The sequence below is a fragment of the Zophobas morio genome, unplaced genomic scaffold (assembly GCF_036711695.1).
Source record: "Zophobas morio isolate AGI-343-1 ecotype UQ-CSIRO unplaced genomic scaffold, CSIRO_AGI_Zmor_V1 ptg000008l, whole genome shotgun sequence".
Lineage (NCBI taxonomy): Eukaryota > Metazoa > Arthropoda > Insecta > Coleoptera > Tenebrionidae > Zophobas > Zophobas morio.
In genome coordinates, this window is record NW_026972113.1 from 8,078,492 (window position 1) to 8,091,187 (window position 12,696).

Genomic DNA, 12,696 nt, shown 5'->3' on the forward strand with positions numbered 1-12,696 from the left:
GTAAAACGGTGTTGCTTTTTCCGGTTATCGGTACCCCTCAGGCACACCTTCGTGCCACCTTTCAAAAGTCTTCCCATTCCCAATCGATTCACACCGAAAACGACAGTACTGAAACTCAGACCGCAGATAGGTCCCAGAATTGTAGCCCCACTTTCCGGCCCATAATCTTCCCGTTTTAAGTTATTCCTACACCCGGCGCACTACCATAGAAACAAAAGTTCATGTGACGAGCAAACTTATCACGAGTTAATTATCCAAGCGATAACCTCTCCTATCTCCCTGGGTACGAAATCACACCGACCAGACCGAAGAATCCGAAAATGACGTCGGAATGCTTGCCCGGGGCAATTAAAGACCCCTGGAACACGGCTACGGTGACGCTTCATTGAGCATCTGCCGTCGCCGCCGGCCCACTCGGCTCATCGTGCATCATAAGCATCGACCAGGTCCTTTCCGCATCTTCGTCAAATTCCTGTCTGCCTCAGAGCATCGTCGTATTTCCCCAACGACGCTGAAATATTGGAACAATTCGCTGACGTGCGGGTGGGTGAGCCATTCATCATGATGAAGACCGAAAGTACGCCGGACCTCACACTTATCCTGGAGCACTCCTTCGCGACGCAACAAGTAACCACCTCAAAATGCTACTCTATACATGATTTAGCGCTGCTGCTGCTACCCGGACTCGATAAAGCCCTTCGGGACGCGCGTCGCGACGAACTGATTAAAACTTATCACCAGGCGCTGTGCACCAGACTGGAAGAAATAGGGCTTGCCCTACGACAGTCCCCCACGGGCGTGGCCCCGATGGGTCCTCGACTCATCTACAGCCCGATGGAAGGGCGCGACGAGGAGGTCTTCGAGCGCGTTGGAATTATTATGAATTGCATCGATCTGGGCTGGTTGTGATGGGTTACCACTTAATTAACGGAGAGTGTTTACTTTGGCTTCGTTTAATTTTCACTTTCACCGATATGCTTTATTTTCACAACAAAACGGATGTGGTTATTGATGTTGGTAATTGTTTGTGCTACGTTCTGATAGCACGGTCGAGGTCAACGCCGGCTGGTAATCCATGTTTATGAAGACGGGATTTCGAATAAAGAACATTAGTTGTGATGGCGTGTTTTATTTATGGAGATGAGTTCTCAAAGCGCTGATTTCGCGGGCAAGGTGCCGACTTTTAACGCAGTTTTGGGAGACAGGATTCTATTTAAATAACATTCATTTATTCAAAACCTCAGGTGTGGTAATCTACATTACCATTTATTACCTTACTTCTGAGAAAACGGTATTAGAAAAGACTTACTGCCACCAATATTCCAGATTTATAACAATAATTAGATACATATGTGTTTTTTAAATCTTCACAGATAAGCGGATTAGGTTAGTCCCTCTCTACTATGTATTTCCGGCTACGAATTTAGTTGGTTGAAGAGGTTAAGAAATTGCTACTGGAAACGTTGAACCTTTAGAGAACCGAGGGTATCCAACTTTTTTAAAATAAAACTTTACTAAAGAGACTCCAATTACATCGACTTTCGACTCAAAATCCAAAAGATTCCTGAAGGACGTTCGTCCGATAAGCGAAATTTACGATTGGCGTCAGTTACAAATGATGCTAAAAAGTCTCTTGTTTGTAACCCGTTAGGTGAGATAATTCTCTAATTTATTTCGTCCCCCTCGTGTAACGATGGTAACGTAGGCACGTTGCGCACAAGACGAGTAAGACAATTCTGACATTATTTCATCAATTTACCAAGATTTGACACCCTCCGGTATTTTTTTGTTAATTTACTTTCTGTAACTAACGCGCTTTTGATTATCTACTGAAACAGACTGACAATCATTAGTGAAGTCCTAATTATCTGCGCAAAGCAATAAATTATCCGCAAATTTCAAACATCGAACGAAGGTAGTTCCAAACCCGGCAACACGTTAAGTCGTAAAACCCTCACGTTCGCTCATTAGAAATTCTTTTCGTTCGAAGCGGTTGTTGAAAAACGAATCAAAATGAAACCAGGTTGTGGGTCCGGTTAAAAAGGTCCCGCGGGACGACCCACAAACTTGGCGAGTCGTAGCTTCTGCTAGATTATTTCGTCGTATGATTTTCCCCGCGCTTGTCGCTTTGACGACTTAACGCGTCAGCGGCGAATGCAACTTTAATGCAATTACGGGGAATAAAGTTAAGCCGTAGTTATATCTCTTCGCTGCCAATCGAGCCGCCGCCTTTTGTACGTCGAGTAACAAAGTTAGCAGTTATGGGAACAAAATCTGCGACTTACCGCACGCCGAAACTTCGTCGTCTTCACAGTCGGAGTAAGAGTCAGAGTTCGTGTCGTCGTAACAATACCATTTACTTGAATTCACCGCACTCAAAACGACCGCTTTTAATTTTCTCCTAGCGTTAAATTTTTTAAGTTCTTCTACCGAATCTCCGAGATGGATCCTTAAACCCTTATCGCGATCCTGGAACAAATCCCAAAGCTCGTGTTGGCACGTACTTATCTCCCCGAAACTCCTCCATAATTACCCTCAGCCATCTATGATTTAAAACTTCCTGTATCGTTATCCTCTGCTTCGGATCCACTGTTAACATTTGTTGAATTAAGTCTTTTGCACTATCACTAATGAGCTCCCACTGCGGCGAATCCATCTGCAAAGAGACAAATAAATAAAGATCGACTCGTGAGAAAAGTCCGTCGGGCAAAAACCAGAACTTTCTCTAACTCGATCGCCCGAGGTGCTAAAACTCCGATAGAACAAAGCAAAAACGGCGATATTTCAGAGGAAGTGTCTTAGTTTCGCGCTTAATTATTGACGAGGTGCGGGATCAAAAACGAGCAGGGACATCACTCACGTGTATCTTCCCTCGGCAAATGGACTCCATCAGTCTGCGACCGCTTCCATGGAAAGGCAACGTACCAGAGAGAAGGGCGTGGAGGAGGACACCGGCGGCCCAAATATCCACAGGTTTGCCGTAGGGTCGCCTTTCGATTACTTCGGGGGCCATAAAGCTTGGACATCCTACTCTGCCTACAATTAAAGTTAACTTGAGCCATAAATGAATCGCCGTCCCCAAGAAAAAGTTTAGCCCGGAGACCTAGTGCGCAGCAAAGACAAACAGTCTTTGAATTCTGTGGCGATAACTAAACTCCATGCGTTATCGTCATGCATTAGCACGAATGATATGATGGAAATGATGATACACCCAAAAGAGCTAAATGTGGCCCGGCCATCCGAAATTAAGTACATTTACGCTAATATCCTACACATTAACTAGAAAGTTGGAAGTATCTAAATTATGACAGGCATGGGCAATCGGACTCCATATTCCGTGGATTTTTACTTCTGGGGTCGCTTTACTTTGACAGGTAATTAATCATGTGTATGAATGAAAGAAATCGAGAAAATCAAACACAAAGAAAAACGATTTCGAACGTATCCGCCGACTGCTAATAAAATAACTCGACGGAGAAAAGGTGAGGGAACGAACTTCCAACGAAATATTTTAAATCCTCTTTCTTCTCACGGTCGAACGATTTCTCTACGATTTGCAAATTTAACGAAAACACAAGTCTATCCTTGCATACATAACGGAATCGAAATTTCACCCCTGCGCAAAAATTAGCAACGTCAGGGAATTTCTCCACCGTCCCAAACTTCGAACGCACTTGCCAACACGAACAAAGAGACGGATTTAAACAAGGTTGCCAAGATTAAGAACCACTTGTGAAAGCTATTACCCGTAATTTATTTACTACCCGATATAAACGTAAGCGGTTAATTTCTACCGCTAACGCATTATATTAAATAAATCGTGACGCTAATTGTCTGAAACGCCTAAAATCGACGCAGGACTCCTACTGACACAAAAATGACTACCTATTAAACACGGTTAAATCATAAACATTTTTTTCTATTTTCGAGTTTTACCCTAGAACACACTAGAGGCGGATTTAAACAAGGTTGCCAAGATTAAGAACCTCTTCTCAAAGCTATTACCCGTAATTTATTTACTACCCGCCATAAACGTAAGCGGTTAATATTTACCGCTAACGCGTAATATTAAATAAATCGTGAAGCTAATTATCTTGAGTGCCTAAAAACGACTTAGGGATGCTATTTAGACACACGGGTCACCTTGTACGCGTTTTGAGGTAAGCACTGCAATTACGGTCGTGTTCTGTGAATTTAAAGCGCCACGAGCGTGTTCGCACACGCATAATAAAATAAAAATTTCGTTGTTTCCCCACTTTTCAAATCCAGATACACTTGCTAACACGAACAAAGAGATATTCAGATTTGATAAAACGCGCACATCAAAGTGTCAAGGGAGCAGTCGCTAAAACGCAAATATTTCATTTTTCCGGCGTGTGAGAAAGATCGCGAAAGTAAAAGTTCCGCCACTAGTCCAACTACCGTAATTACGCGAAATAAAAATCATACGACGGAGCTTTAACGCACGGGCAAATCCTGTCAGACGCGTGACACTTCAGTCGTGAAATTTCCCTTCCAGACATTTAAATTTTTTAAAATTTCGTTAAATCGAGTAAAAATCGACCGGCTACGTAACCTTCGATTAAACCAGAAATCCTGTGCTTGTAACAACTGATGGACTCTCACGTTATGATTATGAAAATGATGTGTGAACAGAGCGATATTTCCGGTCAGCGGATAAAACAACGCAGCCAACAGACCGTGAGCAATCGTGCCTGCAAACCGGACAAAAATAGAAATTCGCTCGCTGCGACACCAAAACACATCTGGTGGACGGAGTTTGGGGCGCACGCGATAGCGCTGACTCGGCTAAACAGGATTTTCCGATGCAGCGAAACCGGTCGATGGTTGCTCACGGACCATTAGCCGCCGCCGCCGCTCTGCGGTGGTGGGTGGTTATGGGATGCAATCAAGCACTGGAAGTTATGGCTTACCGGCTCTGTCAGATTTTAGATACAGCTGACCCATAGGACTGAGGTTGGTCCGGTATTCTGACACAAGGCATTCTGCAGGCCGCCAACACATTACCATGAATGTACCAACACCCGTAAGTCAGGGGTCCAAGGCACTCGGACGCGTTTAACCTCCTAGACGTCGCAGACTGAGCTAAACGACGCAATTCACCGTCACAAAGTTAGAATTTAGTGTACCCGGACCTTTTTTTGGAGCGTCCGCACAGAACAATGCAAAAAGTTTTTTGAAAAGTCCAACTACCCGGCAAAGGACGAATATTAGGTAAGTGTTATTTAAAGTAAATTCCGGCCGTGTTAACGGTTTGTACCCGAACCTGGCGTCACTGTTTACGACAAAACCGAACGCCTCGAATTACCATAAGTGACACCCTTGATGTTAAAACCGCGGACGATCCACCTGTTGTTTAGAAAACAGTCGGGTCGATATCGAATTTGGGTCGACGCAATTTACTGCAATGGCTGAAGTAACGAGACAAGTTTTTACGGCTTTTAGATAACGCGGCAGCTACTTGAGGGTAGACTGGGGTTATAAATCCGCGGAAGGAGAAATTGCGTCGCGAGGAAACTTCGCTCTGATGTCTTTTCGACGATCGGTTAGCTCTATAAACATGTTCTTGAACTTTATCAAAAAATTGTTAGGGCGCTGTGACGACTTATGGGAGAGCCTATAAGAGGCTTTTGTTATTGCAAAGTCGTCTACGCACTTGACGAGGAATAAGATTTATTTAAGGCGCGATTGCGACTCTTAAATATTTCAACTTCATTCCGTGCATAAATATGGAAGGTCGAGGGTGAGAAAGCGTTCGGATTTGGAGTTAGGAGGTGGGTTCACGGACGAGGGAAGTGCGTGAAAGTGCGACTAGAGCGACAGTAACTCAACCCTGGACGATATCCTAGAAGGATTTTTAGGCTCGCTTGTGTATTCTAATAGCGTGTTTATTTGCGAACGTTTTTTTTTTAAGTAAAAGAGTATAAATTGAGAGTGGGAGCACTCATGTATGACTTTTTTGATTCGTGAGAAAGGGGTATCTGTTCGTTCTCTTTGTGCGACATGCAATTAGAGTCGTCTAGATAGTGCAACTTTTCATTAAAATTCAGTCCGTGCCCGGCTTGAGCGACTCGTCACTTTCATTTCATCTTCCGCCCTTAAAACGACCAAACGAGGAATTCCTTCCTTGTAGACACTAATTAACCGTTTCCTCGAAAAGCTGCAGCGCTTCGACTAACGCCCCAAATTGCCAATTAGAATAAAGAAATTAGTCACGTCCGCAATATTTGTAAAATTTCCAACGCGTAAATCCAGGTATTCGTGCCACTACTAGACAACATAACCCCGAATAAAGTAGGTCGATTCTATGTAATTTCGTCCCACCTCCAAACATCCCCGTATTAGCATACATTTGAATATCATTCCGCAGAAGCGCCAATCCCGAAATTCTTAATACCGTAGTGTAACGTGCCTTAGACCGCCGACAAACGATCCGTTTTTCTTTTTGTTGTTTGGCAACGCGACGACGCATACAGGCGGACTAATCAACGACTGTTAAATTCCATTAGGGCAACTGTAAATTGCTCATCACGGAAACTGCCATGGCGTTTTTACTCCCCCGGAGTTTTAGAGAAATGAGGTGGAAGCTCGGCGGCGGCGGCGACCTTAACCGATATATCGAGTCCTGGGTCGTTCCCCAGCCGAGCTTTAATTTCCCAGCTTCATTGTTTTATGAAATGTGTTTTCATCGGTCCGCGGTTAATCCGATTGCCTCCAAGAACTGCTAGTGTTGTGTCGGGGTTATTTACAGGGGCTGTCTTCGGCAATTCCGAAACCGGAAGACATTTGCGGGTAATGAATTTGTAGAGCCGTTTCGAGGGATCCGAAATTAAATCCGCAGCCGGCGGAAAAAACGACGCGGTAGGCGGATCAACGACGAACGCAATCGAGCGACTGGGATGTATCAAGGTGAACAGCGACCTTGTTGCACTCAGTCGCCATGTAATTATGCGGGCTATGCATAGAAACCTAGAGTAAGCAAGCGAGTTAGAAAGGCAACCATGCGGTTAAAGCAACTTCGCGCTTGTTCCAGAATAGCCGTAGGTGTAAAATTTCATGAATAAACGTCCATTACTTCTAAAACGACTCGCATTACGGGATTACTATTATGAAAGCTCGAATGTCGTAAATCTAGTTTATGTTGGCTAATGCGTTTATTATTAAATTTAGCACGTAATGGACGTATTGTTTAACGGAAAGAACCTCAACAACTCGTGTTTGTTATTATGAAAACTTCCCCCTCCACCGTCAAACGAACTAAATTATCGAAAACGGTGTCAGATGTGAAGCCGAGTTAGTGGTCTGAATTTAAATTAACCCTTAAATGAATTTTAAATATTTGCAAAAGCGAGTGGTGTCTGTTTCTGCGCTCGTGAATGTTTAATTCCGTCTAAATCGACGACGTTTTCGTGGATCTTTGCCAGCAGCGGCGACATATCGATCGCACACTTGCATTAATTAAATACGGTGGTTGAATGCGATCGGGGTTGCACAGAAACCCGCTACTTCATACGCGAATATTCGCCCGACTGCGCCATTTATGCTTGCATTAATTCGATGAAAACGTATACAAAAAGATCACCAAACAAACGCAAACTTATTCTCTCCAACTGCCACTTGCAACCTTTATGGGGCGAAATGTAGGTCAGTAGGTGTAGTGAGCAGCGCCTGGTAACATTAGCCACATTCAAGGACCATAAAACGGGCCAATCGGGTTCAAGATCAAGTTTAATGTTCATTCACCGTTTGAACATGACACGGCACCCTGCATGTACCATGCACGCAGACAATTAACACAGCTACATTATTTAAATGTCTTTTTTAAAGGAACAAGGAACGTTATTTAGTTTGGAAGCCAAGCGATGGCAGTTAGGAAGCGTATATTTCACTCGGAGCTTGTGAACGGCACCCTCTTTAAGAAAAAGTGCGACACGCCAACACCTTGAGCAAACAATCTAGCTTTGTTTGCACCTTCAGTACTTGGATCTGTAAATTTGACGTCAACACAATTATCTCGCTACAAATAAACCAGACAACTCGACATCTTACATATTTTGGAACGAAAACAATCGTTTGTGCGTTTTTTAGTTTGTCGGTCACGAATATCGTCCGTTCAAAGTCTAAAGCAATTTGCGACCATATCGACTTCAAAGCTTTGGCAACAAGAGACGAATGTTGGAACTGCGAGGCTTCGGCAATCATAGCTAGTTTCACAAGTCTCCACAGACATCGTCTGGAATAGTCGTCTGGTTTATGTTTTATATACACGAAAAGTAGTAAAGGTGGTGTTGACCTTGAAAAGTGCCCGCTATTCTACTCGAGCCCCACTTTCTACTCGACCCCCTTTCTACTAAAGGGTGGGGGAGCCTCGCTTCACTCGCTTCTGCAAGACTTACCTGAGTGAATTAATTGTGGAAACGTACACCGCACTGTCATAACTCCGTGTCGTAAGAGCAGGGAGTGCGTTTGCCGAATCCGTCTTAGTAAATACATTATTTAATCCCTATGTTGCGCCTTTGCCGTCTAAAAACCCCACGACATCTCGTTTGATTCCGTAGCAAATGAAAACAAACAAAAAATCGCATTAAACTTAAACGAAATATGTACGAGTCCGTTAGAGTCGAACTCCTCAGCAAACTTGCCGTAATTTAATCTAGAATAAATTGGAGAAATCGCCATGGCAGTTTCTTTTTATTACTCGTGTCCGTGAGCTGACTTCGTAGTTTCTTTTAACGGGGAGCAGATGACGCCTTCAAGAGTCCTTTTTGTGCCTTTTACGCCGTCGTGTTACCCCAGTAAACACAATAAACACACACACGCGCACACCAGGTGAAGGAGTGTGGGTTTAGAGAGAAGACATGTCACGTGTACGACACAAACAATAAAACATCGACTTACCCCCCGGATTATTCGGATGTCTATCCGGTAATTGGACGGCGACTCCGAAACCACCGAGTTTTACGGGCGCCGAGTTCTCCTTAGTGGCCAAAAGTATACAGTCGGGTTTGATGTCCCTGTGGACTATGTCGTTTTCGTGGCAGTACCTCATGGCCTCGAGGATCTGACGCATGTAATGACTAGAAACGTCAAGACGAGAAGGTTAGGATCGAAAACGTGGAATAATTTACATTCCACGAGAAGACGTGATTTAATACAAGCCAGGGCAAAGGAAGGTGGATGCGGCGGTCTTTAATATTGAAATCTGGAAGCGTTTCCACGGAAATCCCCACGTTTAATGGGTATTTCCTATGGCTCGAGTCGAATGCATCTCGAGAACGAATTTCCACCGGACTTGTCTAACATTCATTGTACACGTCGGCGCGGCTTTTAATATCCAAATTCAATTATCAAAAACGCTGCCTCTCGCCAGCGACAGGCGAGCAAACGCCCGTTCCTTCTTATTCCCAAATTGCACCTGAACATGTCGTCGTAAAAATGCGAGTTTCATGTCTACCGCCGCACGTTTGATAATAAATTCTACTTGCCTAGCTACTGCTTCGCTGTAAACGAATCCCGAGGATGCTCTCCGTACCACTTCGTAACAAAGGTCGGAGCCGTCCATGCTGAAACAGTGATAAATGAAATTAGTACACGTGTCGGGGCCTTAAACGAATTGCATACGAGACAATCTCTAATGCAATATTAACGCGTCGCGGAATTTATGACTCAATGGTTTGCCCGCTGTAGCCACGAGCCTACCGAGAACTGCTTAATAATTCACGAACTACCAAAAATTCGTTACGTTCCGACGCACTAATTACTAAGCGGAAGGTATTCGTTCGCGGTACACACCCAAATCTGACGGACCACAACGTATATACCGCTCTCCCACCTGGTGCGACGTCCATATCTATAGTGTCGCTCCGCAATGGGAGGAACCCCGCGCCGGTTCGCTTCCGTAATACCAGCTGCGTTTCTGTCTCAAAATAGCAAAAATATCTTTTCCGCAGCCACAAAGCAGACGCCTTCTCGTTTTATTACTTAATACAGCTCTTTCCGCATCGAATCGATACCGCCAAAAACATGGTCAGGGACGTCGAGTTAATCTTCGGCACTCAGCTGACGCCAATTCAAGCAACAGTGCCGAGCTGCTATAAATTTAAAAAAATTGCAAGGGTCGGACGTCAGGTGTTTGCAAAGTTTTTCGATTACGAATTCAGGAGGAGAGCCAATCGCGGCGTTCGTTCGTTGTCACGTGTCCGTCTTATTAGACAGATCGACCCTCGTTAACGGGCCGGTCGATCACGCCACGAAATATTAGAGATTGGTATCGGGTGAAGGCGATTAATGGTAAGGTGCGCCCACGGAAACCGGAGCTCGGACAAAAATTAGAGCAGTAGGCGTGCTGCGTTTAGGGCGACCCTAATAACTTAGGATCAATCGATTCCGGGATGAATGAACAAGATGTTCGTTTGGAATGTTTAAAGCCCATCAGGCTGGTGTATGGAGGTGCTGATTAAGTTCCTCGCGCGAAAATAGTCCTTGCCGGACTAGGTTTAGCCGCTTTTCATCCTCTCTTCGATTTACGCCGCTCACGTGAGCACGAGCTCTCCCTTCCCTCTTCCGCTTCGGTAAACACACTTTCGACACGTTCTCGACAGCCGAAGAAACTAAATTTCAATCGGACTAAACAAAGTCGATTTATACTCACAATTCGAATACCATGTACAGCATGCCTTCGGACGAGTAGGTTTCTAGGAGTTCGACGATGTGCGGGTGCTTCAGCATGTGACATATTGTGGCCTCACGCTTCAAGTCTGCAAAAAATTCGTGACGACGGGGAAGTGACGGATTAGGGGGACACTCACCGTCCGTACTCAGGCCTGGACTAGAAGTGAATTTTGCGACATCTACGATTTTCGCTGCGAACTGCTGTGCGGTCTGCCGGTGAATGCAACGTCTAACTACACTAAATGGTCCCCTGGAACAACAACCGAAAATAAAATATCTTGACTGACGGACTTATCAAAACCTATTGTTTCAGTAATTAGTTTTGTGGAATTGGCAAACCCGTGTGTATTTGTAATTAAACTTGGTGTAAACTTTTTGACATCCTGTTAACGATAGCTCAAGAGCTAGCGCTGTTAAATATTCAAAAGCAAAATCCGCTTTACAACGAGTGTTTGTCGAAAGTTGCAAAGTTTCTTCAAAAAAAAAAAAAAACAAAAAACAAAACTGGGATGAATAAGCCATAAGGCTTTTTGTGTAAAAACATGAACAAGGTCACTACCAGGATAATTACTGAGGCAGGCTGCTTACTCAAACTTCTAAACACTATTGCAAGTTTAAGCAACAGAGTGCTAACTTTCCCTTCACCGAGCTTTCAAGAAGCTACTTTTACGACCAATTTAAAGCTTTTAGTGTCTCTTAGATAAGGCTTGTATTGAAAACAGACGAGTTTCGCTTGATGACCAGTCGATAACGACCGGTTAACACTGCGCGCACTTTTCTTTCTTGTAAAAAGTCGTCCTCACTACTCCATTAGAAACCTGGAAGGAAGTTTCGCAAATCTCGTAACTCTTTAATGGACCCTTGAGCTAAAATACGATGTTAATTCGTTCGTTTAGTAATTTTCTACAAACTCGTAATTTCTTCGAGAGGTTGTTTTCAGACCCAGAGTCAGATATAAATTAGCGAAAATCCCTTAATTCGACAGTTAATAAAGAGATAAAGTCGGAATAGAACGGAGCGAGTTGGGAGCTGAAACTGAATTGACAATTGGGTTTAAATCCGACGACTTAGTGACGTCGCGTGTAGTAGTGTAGTCACCTTTTTGTGTCGTAATTAAAAACAAGTAAATAACTTTTGTGTCGTTTTACTGGTGAATTAGGCCGCGGGATGAGAAATGGCGCGCCGCATCCTGGTCACGGCACCACCTCGCCACCTGCCTTTTATCTTCCTGATGGAGCCCGATGTCCGTTAATGCATTTACGGCGTCCGCCGCCTCTCTCATAATGAAATAGGAAATTACAATCAGCGAACAATGCCGATTGACACTAATAAATAACACCATGTGAAATCTGGCGCCCCTATAATATTTCGCAGGGAGTTGTGGCGTAATCGTCAATAAATCATTTACCTGTGAATAGATGTGTGACGCGCCAATTTTCAAAAGCCCATCAAAATCCTGTTCATTTTATCACTAAATCAATCTGTCAACGTCAACAAAGTAGCTTCATATTGTTTCTTATATATCGATTTGAGGTAGCGGTGTGCTACAAGTGTCTGAGACCGAAATTACCCTCCACCTATGCGGCGGTTGCGTTTCACAATCAGACAAAAGCGGCGATAATTTATCAGTTGCCTGAATTAATTCGATTAAGTTAAACGCCGGAATCAGGGGGATTTTTGGCTCAACCGAGCCACAAGTCTCGAATGCACCTGGTGCAAGCTAGACAAGACAAAATTTTAATCAAAAACGCACTAGTAAGCTGATAATCTGACAGCGTTTCAGTGTGATCCAGATGGCACGTTCCCAACTCGAACAATAACCTAGCAAACAACTCATAAACCTAATCGCGCTCACGGCGATGAATGTTAGACACATACCCCGAAATCCACAACCCCACTTCCCGGGCTATAGCCACGTCGGGTATTAGATGAGGATCAACCTCAAGTATTCGGCGTTCACAAAACGCAACTAGCAGTTGAGGCACTACGAAGTTATTCGTGCTG

At 44.1% G+C, this 12,696-nt stretch overlaps 1 protein-coding gene across 5 annotated transcripts in view; it reads right to left on the reverse strand.

Annotated features, from left to right (window-relative positions):
• The window catches only part of LOC135125190 (peripheral plasma membrane protein CASK), a 265,800-nt gene that overhangs the window by 235,854 nt on the left and 17,250 nt on the right, over positions 1 to 12,696 (reverse strand). For 4 of the 5 annotated variants that reach the window (XM_064050580.1, XM_064050584.1, XM_064050581.1 and 1 more), the window contains exons 2-9: positions 10,830 to 10,942; positions 10,673 to 10,778; positions 9,507 to 9,584; positions 8,920 to 9,098; positions 4,935 to 5,006; positions 2,861 to 3,036; positions 2,534 to 2,656; positions 2,286 to 2,469 (exon numbers count right to left, since the gene is read on the reverse strand). In XM_064050580.1, coding sequence (XP_063906650.1) covers positions 2,286 to 2,469; positions 2,534 to 2,656; positions 2,861 to 3,036; positions 4,935 to 5,006; positions 8,920 to 9,098; positions 9,507 to 9,584; positions 10,673 to 10,778; positions 10,830 to 10,942 — 1,031 coding nt within the window. The remainder of the gene's footprint in view (positions 1 to 2,285; positions 2,470 to 2,533; positions 2,657 to 2,860; positions 3,037 to 4,934; positions 5,007 to 8,919; positions 9,099 to 9,506; positions 9,585 to 10,672; positions 10,779 to 10,829; positions 10,943 to 12,696) is intronic. The other variant, XM_064050583.1, reaches the window with a different exon arrangement.